The 14,176-nt window shown below is 37.5% G+C and overlaps 1 protein-coding gene across 2 annotated transcripts in view; it reads left to right on the top strand.

The window, feature by feature from the left end:
- THSD4 (thrombospondin type 1 domain containing 4) overlaps window positions 1-14,176 on the top strand; it is a 927,982-nt gene that overhangs the window by 887,090 nt on the left and 26,716 nt on the right. For both annotated transcript variants that reach the window (XM_069098174.1, XM_069098175.1), the window contains one exon: window positions 3,928-4,101. In XM_069098174.1, the coding sequence (XP_068954275.1) occupies window positions 3,928-4,101 (174 nt within the window). The remainder of the gene's footprint in view (window positions 1-3,927; window positions 4,102-14,176) is intronic.

The raw sequence follows: 14,176 nt of genomic DNA, 5'->3' as shown, positions 1-14,176 counted from the left end.
GTAAAATTAGGAGACAGAAATAGTAGTGGTGGCATTTAGGTAATATACTATAGATGACTAGGAAGTGGATATGGATAATGTTATCTTTGTTTTTTTTTTAATTTTGCTTTTCTGGAGGGGCAATTGGAGCTAAGTGACTTGACCAAGGTCACAAGGCTAGTAAGTATTAAGTACCTGAGGCCAGATTTGAACTCAGGTCCTCCTGACTCCAGGGCCAGTGCTCTATTCACTGTACCACCTACCTGCCCCAGGATAATGTTATCTTAACTGAGAGTATAAAACCTTACCCTAAATCAAACAATTGGGTACACAGTAGTAATGCTGAGGAGAGTGTAGGGTAATCAACCATCCTGATATCTGTTGGGAGTCTCATTTGAAAAAGAGGAATATCTGATAGCTTTAGAACTTGCCTTACTCATGAATTCTCCTCTCAGAAAGCAGAAAAAACAATGAGTAGAACAGCTATATTTATATTTAATTATGATAATTATATTATAATATATGTAATATTTAAATTTAATATGATATAAATACAACCATATAAATATATAGCAAATAATATAAATAAGTAATATATTATATTTAATTCTTACCAATGGGGAAAGAACTAGTTAGTGATACGGAAGTAACAGGAATCTTAGGAGAAAGTGTTCAAGTCTTTTACAATTCAGATGATCAAGAAAAAAGGACCACTAAACATCCTCAAGGAAGCACCCAAGACTTTAGACATTTAGACCTACATTTCTATGGCCTGAGATTTTAAACAAGAAGCTAATTTATGAAAGATGGGAAATTACAAACAAATGAAATTATGACTATATTATCATATAAAAAGCCTAATCAGAAAGAAAAAGAGAGGGCATCCAAAAGAAATGAATGTAATTGTGCAGGAAATACTCTGGTGAGTTTGGCTTTTAAAGGATATATACAAAAGATGGATAAAAGAGCATATAATGAAGAACAAATAGAATATTACAAACATGTAAGAATAGCCTTATTAAGGCTTTGATATACTGTCATTTTATAGATATTTAACTTTCACTCATTCTCTATGACTCCGTAAGTCCAAAGATCATGAATTCACATTACCATTAAGTGATATTCATATCTCTGGTAGCCCTTACCAGAGAAGTATTTTCCTTTAGAACAAGTTTGTTGGAGAACTTTGAGCAGGAGAGCAAGTCAAGGCCTGTTCTTAACCCAAATCAAGTCCTTTATATAATAATTTCATCTGAATAAATAAAATCTAATTTATGACATCAATAATATATTAATAATGAATAATATATTAATAATAAATATAATCTAATAAGTGAATACATACTCATTCATTCCAAAAACTTCTAAGTGACTCATACGTTCGATGTATTATTTTTTGTCACTGGTACTTAATGTAGAATGACATATACTACAAAAAAAAGCTACCAATTATAGCATTTCCTCTGACCAAGCCATGTGATGTTCACTCCAAATTGTATTCTAACTTACATTGGCCAATTTCTGTAGACTAAGCTTTCACAGAGTCAGCCTGCTAAGGTGTCTACTCCATCATCTTACTATTTGCTAAACCTTGCAACTTGCCCTGCGAATGTGCTTTAAAATGTTTTATTGAAGCTCTTTTTAAAAAATTTCTCACTGCCCTGACTCTTTCCGCTTGCCTTCACCAAGCCTTGCTTCAATAGACCTACCCTTGTAACAAATAAGTATAATCAAGAAAAACTCATTAAAACATTGACCATGTTTGAAAAGAGATTAAGAGTTTACTCAAGATCCCTCATGTTTGTAACAAAGCCTATATTAGAATAAGCACATCCTTTGACTCTTAACCTGTGGTACTGTCCAAATCAATTATTCAATCTTTTTTTCAAAGACAGCTTAAGCAGTAACACCTCAAGATAATTCTATATACACTCAGTATCCAGAGATCTGGATCTGGAACCAAGAAACCCAAGTAGAAATCATACTTCATTCATGTAGGAGGTGTGTGACCCTGGGCAAGTCACTTAACTATCTGCCTCAGTTTCCTCTTCTGCAAAATTGGACTAACAATAGCACTTATGTCTCAGGGTTGTCAGAGGGATACAATGAAATATTTTTAAAGTTCTCTACAAACTTTCAAGCACTATAAATCTTCAAGCTATAAATGCTAGCAATGATTATTAGCTAAATGTTTCCCCATAAAAACATTTCACAGGTTGAGATCAAGATTGAATTTAGAGTAGCTGTAGGATTGACATCTACTTCATAGAACTTCAACAAACCTTTATTGAACAATTATTAAGGGGTAGGCATTGTAGGTAATACAAAAGGGGTATTTCCTGCTCTCAAGGAACATGCTCTCTAATTAGTAGAATAAAAATTGCTATCAGAAGTCTCCAATTTCCTTCTCTTTCTGACTTCCCTAGAAGTTGTCATGAGTAGAATTTCTTTTTCCTGGGCTGCCGACTCTTCTTGTCATTTTCAACCCCTGGCCATGGCCTTTTCTGACTTTCCTGTCATTATCAGTGACTTTTTTTTCAAAAATCACCCAAGTCTGCAGAGTTTACCAAAAAATCTTAAAATAGAATCTGATTTGATCATAGGTTTATCAGTTCACTGCTAACAGAAACATTTTAGGTCATATATGTGATCCAAGAAAAGGTTTGGTATGCCCAGAATAGTAAGAAGAATCAGTTATAGATGGAAAAAATATTGCATTCACTGTACCTTCCCCAGCTCAGTAGACACAGATATATTTTCTACCCTATTCTCTCATCATTTACTCTTAAGCATCTGGGGAACCTCAGGCCCCAAATCTTGATATTAGTCCAGTCCACAAGAGCATAGTATTCTGCCTATCTCTGTTGCCCTTCAGAGAATAATCCAGAGAAGGTCCCCAAGAGTTTAGTGGATAAGAGTAATTGAAAGACAGTAAACAGCAGTTATTCAGATAATAAAAAGTCGGAGCGTAAAGGCAGTAGGAGATAACTTGCCTTTAAGGTCAAGTGAACAATAAACTCTAACAAACAATATATCTGTATGCTACTCATCCGGGCACCTGCTGAATGGTGTTATTTTTTAAAAAATATTAATATTTCTTTTTGCTATTATGTCTTTCTTGTGCCCTCACTCACTTTATCTAAGCTTCACTTTGTCATTGTGTGTGAGAGAGACAGACAGACACAGAGAGAGTACACGCTGGATTTGGAGTTAGCACTTAGATTTTAATCCTGGCTCTGAGATTCATCATGGAAGATAGGATAGAGTGAGTGCTAATTTTAGAATGGGAAAGACTAAATTGTTCATATCTCAACTCTCAAAGGCTGTGTGTCTCTGTGTTCGTGTGTGTGTATGTGTATTTGTGTATATATATATATATATATATATATATATATGAATTTAATTTATATAGTTATAGTCCTGCTTACCCTCAACTTATCTTTCTCTTCCTGTTTCATGGTATTTATGAAATAAAGTCTAATGAATAAATAAAATCTTAATCCCTAAAGAAAATTACTAGGTCATAACAGACCTCTACTGACATAAATTGCAACCCATGCATACCTTCTCATCCTATCCAATTCCTGTCCATATCCTTACATTAGATTATAGATTTAGAAATAGAAGAGATGAGATAAATCACTTAATCTAATCCCCTCATTTTATAAATAAATTTACTCTTTTAGACTATTTATAAATATATATAAATTCTAGAACTGCAGAACCCACAAAATGACAGAGTGAAACACATCCTCCCAACCCCAGGGCCAGTACTCTACTCACTGTGCCACCTAGCCACACCACTGACTGCTGATTCTTAAAGGATTCTTATGAAGTTGCCAGACTTCCCTTGGGAAAGATGTGTAAATCCAAGATATTCCTTTTCTGTGGCATTCCTTAAGAACAAATCTGGGGTTTTCTTCATTTTATTTGTGTGCTGTCTTGCAGTGCTCTGCAGAATGTGGTGTTGGAGTGAGAACACGTTCAGTGGTGTGCATGACTAACCATGTCAGCAGTCTGCCCTTGGAGGGCTGTGGCAACAACAGACCGGCAGAAGTTACCCCTTGTGACAATGGGCCCTGTGCGGGCAAAGTAGAGTGGTTTGCTGGGAGCTGGAGTCAGGTGAGTGCACTCTTTTAGTATCTTACTTGGTATATTTCAAAAGTCACTCCTGCTCACAAAGACCAATCCACATTGGAAATAAAGAGGGAAAAACCCGAGGTCATTTGATGGAAAAAAAAATAACCCTGAAAAAATAATGGCATAGTCATTTCCTAAGTCCTTAGCATGCCCTGGAAAAGTAATTCATTCTTATGTAATTAGGATCCTTTTTATTATCAATGCAAATTCTTGGAAACACAGATGATGGATGTTAGGAGGGAACAACAAACCTAGTTTGAAGTGGTAGAGGTAGAGAGAGCTAATACGTTTAATTGTGAAATAGGAACCAAGAGAAAGGTCACCACTTGTCTTTCCGGGAGCAAGACATAGGAGCCTATTAAAAATGTTGTTCTTTGGTGATCCATGAAGAGTTAAAAGAAATTTTGGTGTCCCTATTGACCTAAGGTGCCAGGGGTTCTGCAAGGGGAGCAGGTAAAGGGTAGGATAGTTGGAAAAGGGGTTACCAGAGAGCATCTAACTCATGATTGTAGAATAACAAGGCTATATTCATCCCCATCACCAAACAGAATCAGTTCTAGCATTAGCACAGAAGTCAATGATGTCTCAGTAGTACCATTTAATAGGGCAAGGAGACCCTGGCTAGCATTTCTGTGGCTGTTACATCTAAGAGAAATGACTGAGAAATTCCAGATAGGGGAAATGGAGAAAGAAAAGAGATAGAAAATAGGGGGGAGGAAGAAAGAAGACAGAAGGAAAAGAAAAAAAGAGGAAGATGGAAGGACAGAGAAAAAATCCCCAATCTTATAGCTTCTGGGTTTATCAGAAGGGGAAGGATGGTGTTACCTCTTCCCAGGCAGCCATTCATGCATCTCCTGTCTCTTCCTTGAGTGTAGTTCTTGACCAGATAACCATGTCTATGTTTCATGGTAGTTGGAAGTGAATGTATGGAATGTAATGTTCCTAGAACATCTTAATTCTTAGAGAGTTAAGAAAGACAGAGATGCCCTCAAAGTTTTCACCAATCAGGAGATGCCTTAGATTATTAGAACCAAATAGCAAAAGCATTTTTAGAAAAAAAATAATAATGAGCCAGCATAAATATATCCAATAGCCTATAGCACCAAGAAATAATTCAATAGGTTTCAAGTCTTATAGCAAAGGAAAACATTAAAGACTGACCAATCACAACAGGGAAGCTAAATCTTATTAACACCTGGGTGTCATAAACACAAAGAGAAGCAAGCCCAGGAATGCAAAGTAGAACCAAGGATGAAGCAATTCAAAACCAGTCAGCAAACAGATTTCGTGGACCTCCTTTCTGGCCCTATACTAGCTAGATCTCCCTAGATACTTAGACTCTCATCAACTGCTCCTCTCTTCCTTCCAACTACTCCTTCTTCCTCCCCTACTATATCCCCAACTATTATACTAAGGGGTAAAAACACATCAAATCAGCAATATTTCATAGAATGAACTGACTTGCCATCCTCTAGCCTTTGCCCTTCTTTGAAACTATCTCTGGCTTTTATGGAGATTCAGTAAAAACCAGGAGTAACCTAATACTAACATATTTGACATGGAAGTGTGGAACAGAGAGGCAAAGCACCAGTGAAAAATCAGTCCAGTAATTGAGAGGGTTTCCTGTATTTTAATTGAATGATTTGTTATTGTTTAATTTACTTATTGCTTGTATTGCTCATTTGAACACTTGATCACATATTGCCTTTCAAGCCTTATTATATATACTTTCTTAATTCACTCCACAATGCAATTGAACTAACCTCCTTGCTGTTCCTCAACATAATAAATAATACCTTTCCCAGGTATTATTTTTCCATAATAAATAATTTTTTCATGATTTCGAGATTTTTCCACAATAATTTTCCCATAATAAATAATACCTTTGTATCAGCTTCCCCCAGGAATGGAATGCAACCCCCTTTTCATCTCCATCTATTAGGATTCCTAATTAACCTGAAAACTCAGCTGAAAAATCACCTTCAACTTGAAACTTTCCTGATCCCCTCCCCAGTTTCCAGTGCTCTCCCCTCAAAAATTGCATATTACTTATTTTGAATATACCTTTACATATACATGTTGTCTAACCCAATAGAATTTAAGCCCCTTAATAGCAGGGACTATTTCATTTTTACCTTTGTATACCCAACACCTAGCTATAATTGATGCTTCATAAATGTTTGTCAATTGATTATTACCTTGCTGTCTTGTGTGTGCTTCTCCCAGCTCCTCAATTAGACTGTGAGCTCCTTGAGGATAAAGACCATTGACTGTGGTCTATATTTCTTCTGTATCTCTCATAGCCCCTCCTGCAGGCCTGGATTCAAAGTAAACTTCATTGTTGTATGTATTTCCTCCTCTAACCTTTCTGTACCATGGTTCACGATGTTCCTGTGGCCAATAAAGCTCCTGATGATGGATGTCTGAGAGCTCAGTTTGACTAGCCCTAGGACTCACAGATGCAGACTTCATCATTGCGCCTTCCGTCAAAGCCTTTCCAGGTTGGTGGATCCTGCCAGAGCTGGCCCTCTTCTGGGGCAGCCTTGAGGATGCAGGTTCACTTCCATACCACAAGAAAGCATTAGAGTATAGGGGTAGAAACCGTAGATTCTCACCAAATGGTTGTGGCATGGAATGAATAAATGAAATCTCTGAGTACATGAGGGTTTTCCAGACCAGTAACAAGTAACTATTAAAAGAAGCCATTGTCTCTGCCCAATTAGGCTTCCTTCAGAAATACCAGCAGTAAAAGTGATCTGACCCTGAACTCCACAGTCTCCCTCATACTATTCCAAGCAAACCTAAAGTTAAGTAAAAGTAATTATCTTACACAAAGGAACATCCCATCAGGACCAGCATCCATTTGAGAAACCTTTTGCAAGAAAGTAATGCATGATGAAATGTGGCATTTTTCTTCCTCAACCTGAGCCATTCAGAAATGCTCCCTTAAGTGAAAAGGACAAGCCTCAAACAGCTTTTTATTCTATTGAAAATCAACAACAGGGAGCAGCAGCCATAGACATTCAGCTCAAATGTACATTTTCAGAAGCATAAATGAAACAACGCATTATCTAGGAGCCATAAATGGTTCTGTTTATTGCCAGGGCATCCCAGGGCATAATAGTAAGGTCACTGAAGTTTGCCTCAGACATGCCTCATCTGTTCATTCTTCCCCTTTCTTCTGCCCCTCCCCCTCCTTCAAGGAACCATTGCCCTCAGCCCAAACTGCCTCTTCTGTTTGGGAGGAATCCAATAAACACAGGGATTTAATGTGCCACCTTTCCCAGGGGCTTGCATCTTGAATTAGAATACCTGAAGACTGCAGTTTTTGTACCGAAGAAATGACTTTCCAATGGTGGAATTTCAAGAAGAATCACAATCAGGAAGTGTAGATATTGGGAGTGAGAGCGATAATCACATGTGGAATGCAAATCACAGAACACAGGCAAACATATTTACTGCTAAAGCAAATGCCATTATAGATTGGTAAGAAGCCTTCCCTGAAGCATGGTGAAAGTCATGCCTAGAAACTATGTTTTTAAGTGTGTGGGCGAGGAAAACTGGGACAAAAGGTTTCCTTTTCCATTTTCTCCAAGGGCTTTGTTACTTCAAAAACAAAACAGCATGAACTCTATCTATAATTATGTCTACATCAATCTATATATCTGTGTCAATAGAGCAAGGTGGTTCAGTGGATAGAGAACTAGAATTGGAATCAAGAAGACCTGAGTCTAAGCCTAATTAAGCCTTTCAGTCTCAGACCCAGAAACAGCTGAATCAGTGATCCTGGGCAAGTCATTTAGCTCTTCTGCCTCTGTTTCCTCACCTGTAAAATGGGAATAATGATGGCACCTTAATATGTTGCATGCCCAGAGTCATATAGCTAGTTAATGTTTAACTCAGAACTCAAACTCAAGTGTAGCACTCAATCCACTGTACTACCTAGTTGTTTCAAAAGAGATGAAAGAAAGCATACTTCTTTATAGAAAGGCTAGGGTTTACATTTATCTGAATTCAGAATTAATGTCAACTGCAGTAGCACATTGTCATAACTGATGAAAATCACAAATGAATTCCTCTTAATCTAATTTTGTGCAGCAAAACCTAGTTTCTGTGGTAAGATTAGTCCAATAGGGCCAGAATGCTTTTGGCAATTCATCTCTAAGGGGATTCCATTACAAAATCAATACGGATGGATGGAGGACTGGCTGTGCTTGCTGCTTGAAGCCCATTTCTCTTTTCCCATCTCGAGAACATCATCTAACATATGGAAACATTTCCATACTGCAGATTACTTAGGGAAGGAGAAAGAAGGGGCCATATTTGCCAAAATATGTTTGTCTCCAAGTGAATCTAATGTAACTAAAATATCTTGGTGTGCCAGAGATTTCTCAAAGATTAGGAAAAAGAACTTTATGGTATAGAGAGTACAAAGAGCTCTGTGAAGTCCAGGATAGTTCCTTCATCTGTTGCCCTTGACCTAACATCATCATCATAAAAGACTTCCCTAGAAACTTCATGGAAAAAGGAAGAAAAATTCCCATTAGCATCATTTGTAGACTAGGTGATACCCCAAAGTAAAAAAAAATCTACCAAATTCTTGTGAAAGCATTTTATGGCATTCCACTGTCCATGATAGGAAACAAATATCAATGGAAAAGATTTTGAAATACCATAATGTAAGTATGCCATCTGTTCACCAGACATTCCCTTAGCAAGACTTCTTCTCTAGAGGAAAAAGGTGAATGAAAAACGGCACCTGCTCAAAATAGAATTGATATAATACTATGTCTTGCACTACTTAGAGATGGATGAAAAGAGGTCCATGGAGGAAGGAATCACTGACTTTATGATTATAATACATCAACCAGGTTTTTGGTCTTCTTCTTTCATAGGTATCAAAGCAAGATTGAACTGGTACCTGAAGAGTATCAGGATAGGCATTAGCCCTGTGATTTCATTAGTACAAGGAACATCCAGGCCAGGAAATTCCTTTACCAATGAAAGTCATCATCTCTGCAACTTATAGTCTTAGACTTGTCTACAATAGGAGTTGGCAAACTCATGCCCACTGCCGATTTTTGTATAGCCCACAAGCTAAGAATGTTTTTTAATGTAATATAAAATCTCTTCTTTGCTCGTAGATTATACAAAAAGAGGTAGTGGGCATTTACTAACTCTTGGTCTAGAGCACTGGGCACTTAAGTGACTTGACCAAAGTTGCCTAGTCAACATTGGGTCTTGAACCCAGGTCTCCCTGGTGTAAGGGTTCACTATTCTTTTTAAGGTCCTTTTCATATGGGCCAGTTTAATGATGAAACAACAGAAAGGGTGTTTTTTTCTGTAAAGGAAATATTATATATAAATTTTCAAATAATATATAAGATATTGTCATTGCTAGTATAGATGATTACTTTGATACCTAAAATGAGTTTTTAATGAGCTTTTAAAATATATCTGCTAATTTATCTGTATAAAAATATAACTTTCAGGCAGGATTTGGAAAGTTTTGAAAAGAAAAAAATATGTTGTATAAAATATTTACATACAAGTCTCTGTGGATGTTGTAGAATGATGTCATACTTGTTTAATGCACAGAGAGACAGAGAAGGTGCTCTTTTTATTAAACACTAGAGAAATAGGAATGCAAAGAAACAGTTTCAAGGACACCAGAAATAGACAACCATGTTGATGCCTCCAAAGCTGCAAAGTAATGTATTACACCAACTAATTTTCATATTCATGTTTTATGACCAAAAAATGAGAAGTCATGCACATCTAGAGACTAAGGTATGATTTACAAAGGGCTATCAATGTGATAGGGAAAATGTGTAGAGTTGTAACTTTTTAAGTGAAAATTGCTGGGAATCAGAAGGCTTTTATTTAAGACATTGAAGAATTAGAACTGGTAAAGGAACTGGGTATAGGAATCTGAGAGAACAGACATGAGTTTGGGGATGGGGGGAACTGAAGAGCTACTATGTTGAGTCGATTAGAAACAGTGAGCTCATATAAGGTTTCAGTTGAGTGAGTCCATTGGTCAGAGAGAGAATTTACATCACTGGCCAAAAGCTGTAGTGACATCTGTTTTCCTACTGTATCTATCAACTAGAGTTGGAAAGAAGCTTTTGCTTAGTGTTTATCTCTGCCACTTCTGGCTTAAAAAAGAACATTAAGGATGGGGAGGTATCTTGGCGAGCTGGCTCAAACAATTATTCTGAGCTGTGTTACTATGAACTCCATTCTGAACCTAGCATTTGGCTCTAGGGATGGGGAACCTGCAGCCTTGAGGCCACATGTGGTCTTCTAAATTCTCAAGTGTGGCCCTTTGACTAAATCTTGGCTGCACTTGAGGACCTAGAGGGTCACATGTGCCCTCGAGGTCAACAGGTTCCCCACTACTGGTCTCTATAATCCAGAGAACCAGTTCTCTAACTTAAGTAGAAGTGTGATCCACACTGAGAGCTAACACTTTTTAAATAAGCCCTTTTAAGGGTGGTATGGATGGCAAGTATGGTAAAATTGAAAGAACTTATGAATGCTTAGTTTGAGTGAGGAAGAGAGGACGATTTCTATAGCTGAAGAATGATAATGAGCAATAGTCAATTTGTGAGTAAAGAAGGAATTTTACATGGTGCAGATGTTCTTTGGTGGACCAATGACATGTAAGCCTGTAGTCCAGGGTTGTGGACTACTTTAAAAAATGAGTTTTCCTCTCTCGTGTACAATGTGGTTCCACTGTTCCCAACAGATATAGAGTGCATTGGTGGGAAAATGGGATCCAATCTTATGTATGTGTATTTATGTGTTATGTGTATACTGTAGTTTATTATGTGTGCATTTGCTTTGACATAGTAGTATCTATAGTATTATTTTGCTTTTTGTCAAACAGATGTTGATGTTTAAGTTCTAAAAGTGTCTTTATTGCAACTGACTGGTTAGATAAATATTATTCACTGTGTAGATGCATTATTTTATAAGTGACCAGCTGGGTATTTTATTATTTGTACATTTGCTTTAATATATTAGTATCTATCATATTATTTAGTCTTTATTAGCATCTGTAATATTATTTCTTTTCCTTTTGGCTAGGCAAATATTAATGTTTAAGATATAAAAATATCATTGTTTTAAGTGGCTGACTAGGTAAATATGCCTCACTGTGTACATGCATTATTTTCTGAGTGGCCAGTTGAGTAGTGAGAAAGGATATTGGAAGGAGATTCTAGAGTAAGAATGGAGAGGAGATAAAGTGTATTTTTTATCCAACAGGATTACTCTTAAGGCCTTTAAAAAGTTCAAATATAACCATGTGGTGACAGCATAGCTCTGGGAACTTAGACCTGTTAATGTGAAAGCAGGTTGGAATGAGGGAGCCGACCCAGAGAAAAAGTGGAATATTGACATGCCTCATGAGATAAGTAGTTTAGATACGTTGTAATTTGTGGGTTGTTGGCATCACATATTGGCACATCTCACCACCACACAACAATCCCCACTCATATTTGAAGCTGTGTGGGTGTTATATAGACCCTCCCTCTAGTACCATTTACCATGCTATGTTGACTTGAGGCTATCTATTGATCCACAATGCCTTGCTGCCTCTCACCTACACAGCACAAAAATTATTGAATACGTTATATAGCAAAGGGTCAAATACAGACCACTAGAGAGATAATACAAATGTTATTGAAAAGAATTTAAGTGATTTGCTCCCAATCCTATAACTAATATGTGATAGATCTGGGAATCAAATGCAGATCTAATGATTCATTTTATGAGACAAAATATAGTCCTAATAACTAAACCAAGGAAAAATAAAGCAAAATAAGAGAACCATAGGCTAATATCATGATGAATATTCATTTAGAACTATAAAATAAAAACTTAGTAAAAAGTTAACAGCAACATAGTTAAACAATTATTCATTATAATCAAGTTGGATTTATACCAGCATTGATAGAATGGTTCAACATTAGAGGAACAATTAGTATAGTTAAGAACACTTAAAACAGAAACAACCCCAAACCATATGATTATATCAACAAATGTGGGGGGGGAGGGGAAACTTTTGACAAAATGCAGTACTGTGATGCTGGAAATCCCACAAAGCACAGGTATATTAGCACAATTTTAATATGATTAAAGACTTTGGCTAAAAATAAAAGGCAACATTTTTAATATTCTTTCTCTATGTTATGCTATCCATACAAAATTTGTGAAGATTACAAAAAAAAAGAATTAGCAGAGCAAGCAAAAAAGTGCTAATAGAGAAAAGTCAGAAAATGAGACTAAGTAGAGCAAGATCCCTGGAGGTAATTGTTTTCCAAGAGGTTCTCTTTCTTAGCTTCATTTCTGAAAATGAGTTCTATTACCTGGCATTGCTAATAAGTTTGAGGGAGGGAGAGGGGATCACATTCTTTGTTCTTCTCTAACACCGATTTCAGCTCTTGGTGCATGTTTCATAAGAGCCAACATGGTACCACCATACCACTACTACCATGATGCTATGGAAATCAAGAATCAGAAAGAAATGATTTTGAGAACTGCCTTTAACACATACTAGCTATGTGACTCTGGGCAAGTCATTTAACTTTTCAGGGCCCTCAGATAACTCTTTAAGACTGCAACTAAAAGAAAAATTGTTGATTTGAATGAATAGGAGTATCTATACTGTGACTTCCCTAGGTGGATGCAATCATAGAGGCAGACTTCACCCTCCCCCAAAAATACATTTCAGATCACATTGGACTGTAAATTCCATTTGGTCATGGACCAAATTTTTCTAAACCTTATGTCATCCCCCCACCATCTGTTAGAGTGCTCTCCATAACATAGGTGTTTCATGAGTGTGTATCATAGATTTGGAGTTGAAAAAGAACTTGCGGCTCTCTTAATCCAGTCTTCTTCACTTTATAGCTGAGGAATGTGTTAAAAAGGAGAGAAGAGACAAAAGTTTGCGTGTGAAAGTCTCCTGTGTTGCATTTGCACCTAACTAAGGTTGACATTACTCTTTGGATATCAAATAATAACATGCTTGTGGTGTTGCTGTCTTAAGTGTTTTGGCATTGCCTGCATGTCACCACTAACTTCTGTTGCCTTTCAAAGACGAGTCCCTTCCAGCTATAAATCCTATGTTCCTAAAGTTTTTCTCCCCAGTGCTTTTGGGAGTTAGTAGCCTCGGTCAATCTAAGCTCCATTTGACCTGAGCCGAGGCCAGAGGGAGGCAAGGGGAAATGAAAATGTGCCTGCTGTACTTTGCGCCCCTGGCCTATATTAACGCAAAGCCACCTGGTGCCCAGGAGTCAAATCTTTTTCCCTCTTCCTCTTCTCTTGTTGCTGGCTGCTTCACTGTGCCACAGTTAAACATAGTAAGTATGGTGCATCATTGCTCATGATGCATGTGATCCATTGCTTTTGTTCTAACTCTCCATTCCAAGCTGGAATTTCTGATGTGGCACACTGAAGTGAATTCTCTAATTACTTAAGCCAGAAAAACCACCTGGGTTGTCTGTCTGCATTGCCAAGAACAGGTGGAAAATCTCTCCCCACCTTCCTGCTGACTGTCCCCTTCTCAGAGGGTATCACAGGCCTGGGACACGTTTCCCACTTGTATAGCCCTCTCTCGCTCCCTCAAATCAAAGTCAACTGCACATCATGTCATCACTTCCCTGATGCCGTGGTCCTCTTCAGAAACAGAAGACAAACACAACCTGTGCCAGCAACACTGGATTCTACCACCTCTTTCACAGCTGCAGCCTGAAGCAGTTCTCTCCCATCTGACCTCACTGTAATTCTCCATACCAGCCAAAAATAATCCTGGCTAGGAGAGGCTTCAAGTTCCAGGCAGAGGCAGTATGCCCATTTGCTTTTGAGATGGTGTTTGCTCCAATTGGATCCAACTTTTGCTCCTTCCTCTGGGGTTGTGAGCAGGGGAAAAGAACAGTTGGACTGTGTGTGTGTGTGTGTGTGTGTGTGTGTGTGTGTGTGTGTATTTTGATAGTATTTATCAGAGCAAATATTCCTCTGGTGTAACTTTTAAGAACCTCCGAACCAC

Source organism: Petaurus breviceps, unplaced genomic scaffold (assembly GCF_028583685.1).
Source record: "Petaurus breviceps papuanus isolate PSGF00001 unplaced genomic scaffold, PetGlider_PUasm1.0 37, whole genome shotgun sequence".
NCBI lineage: Eukaryota > Metazoa > Chordata > Mammalia > Diprotodontia > Petauridae > Petaurus > Petaurus breviceps.
Note: the sequence above shows the minus strand (reverse complement) of the source record. Positions and strands in the feature narration are given on the sequence as shown.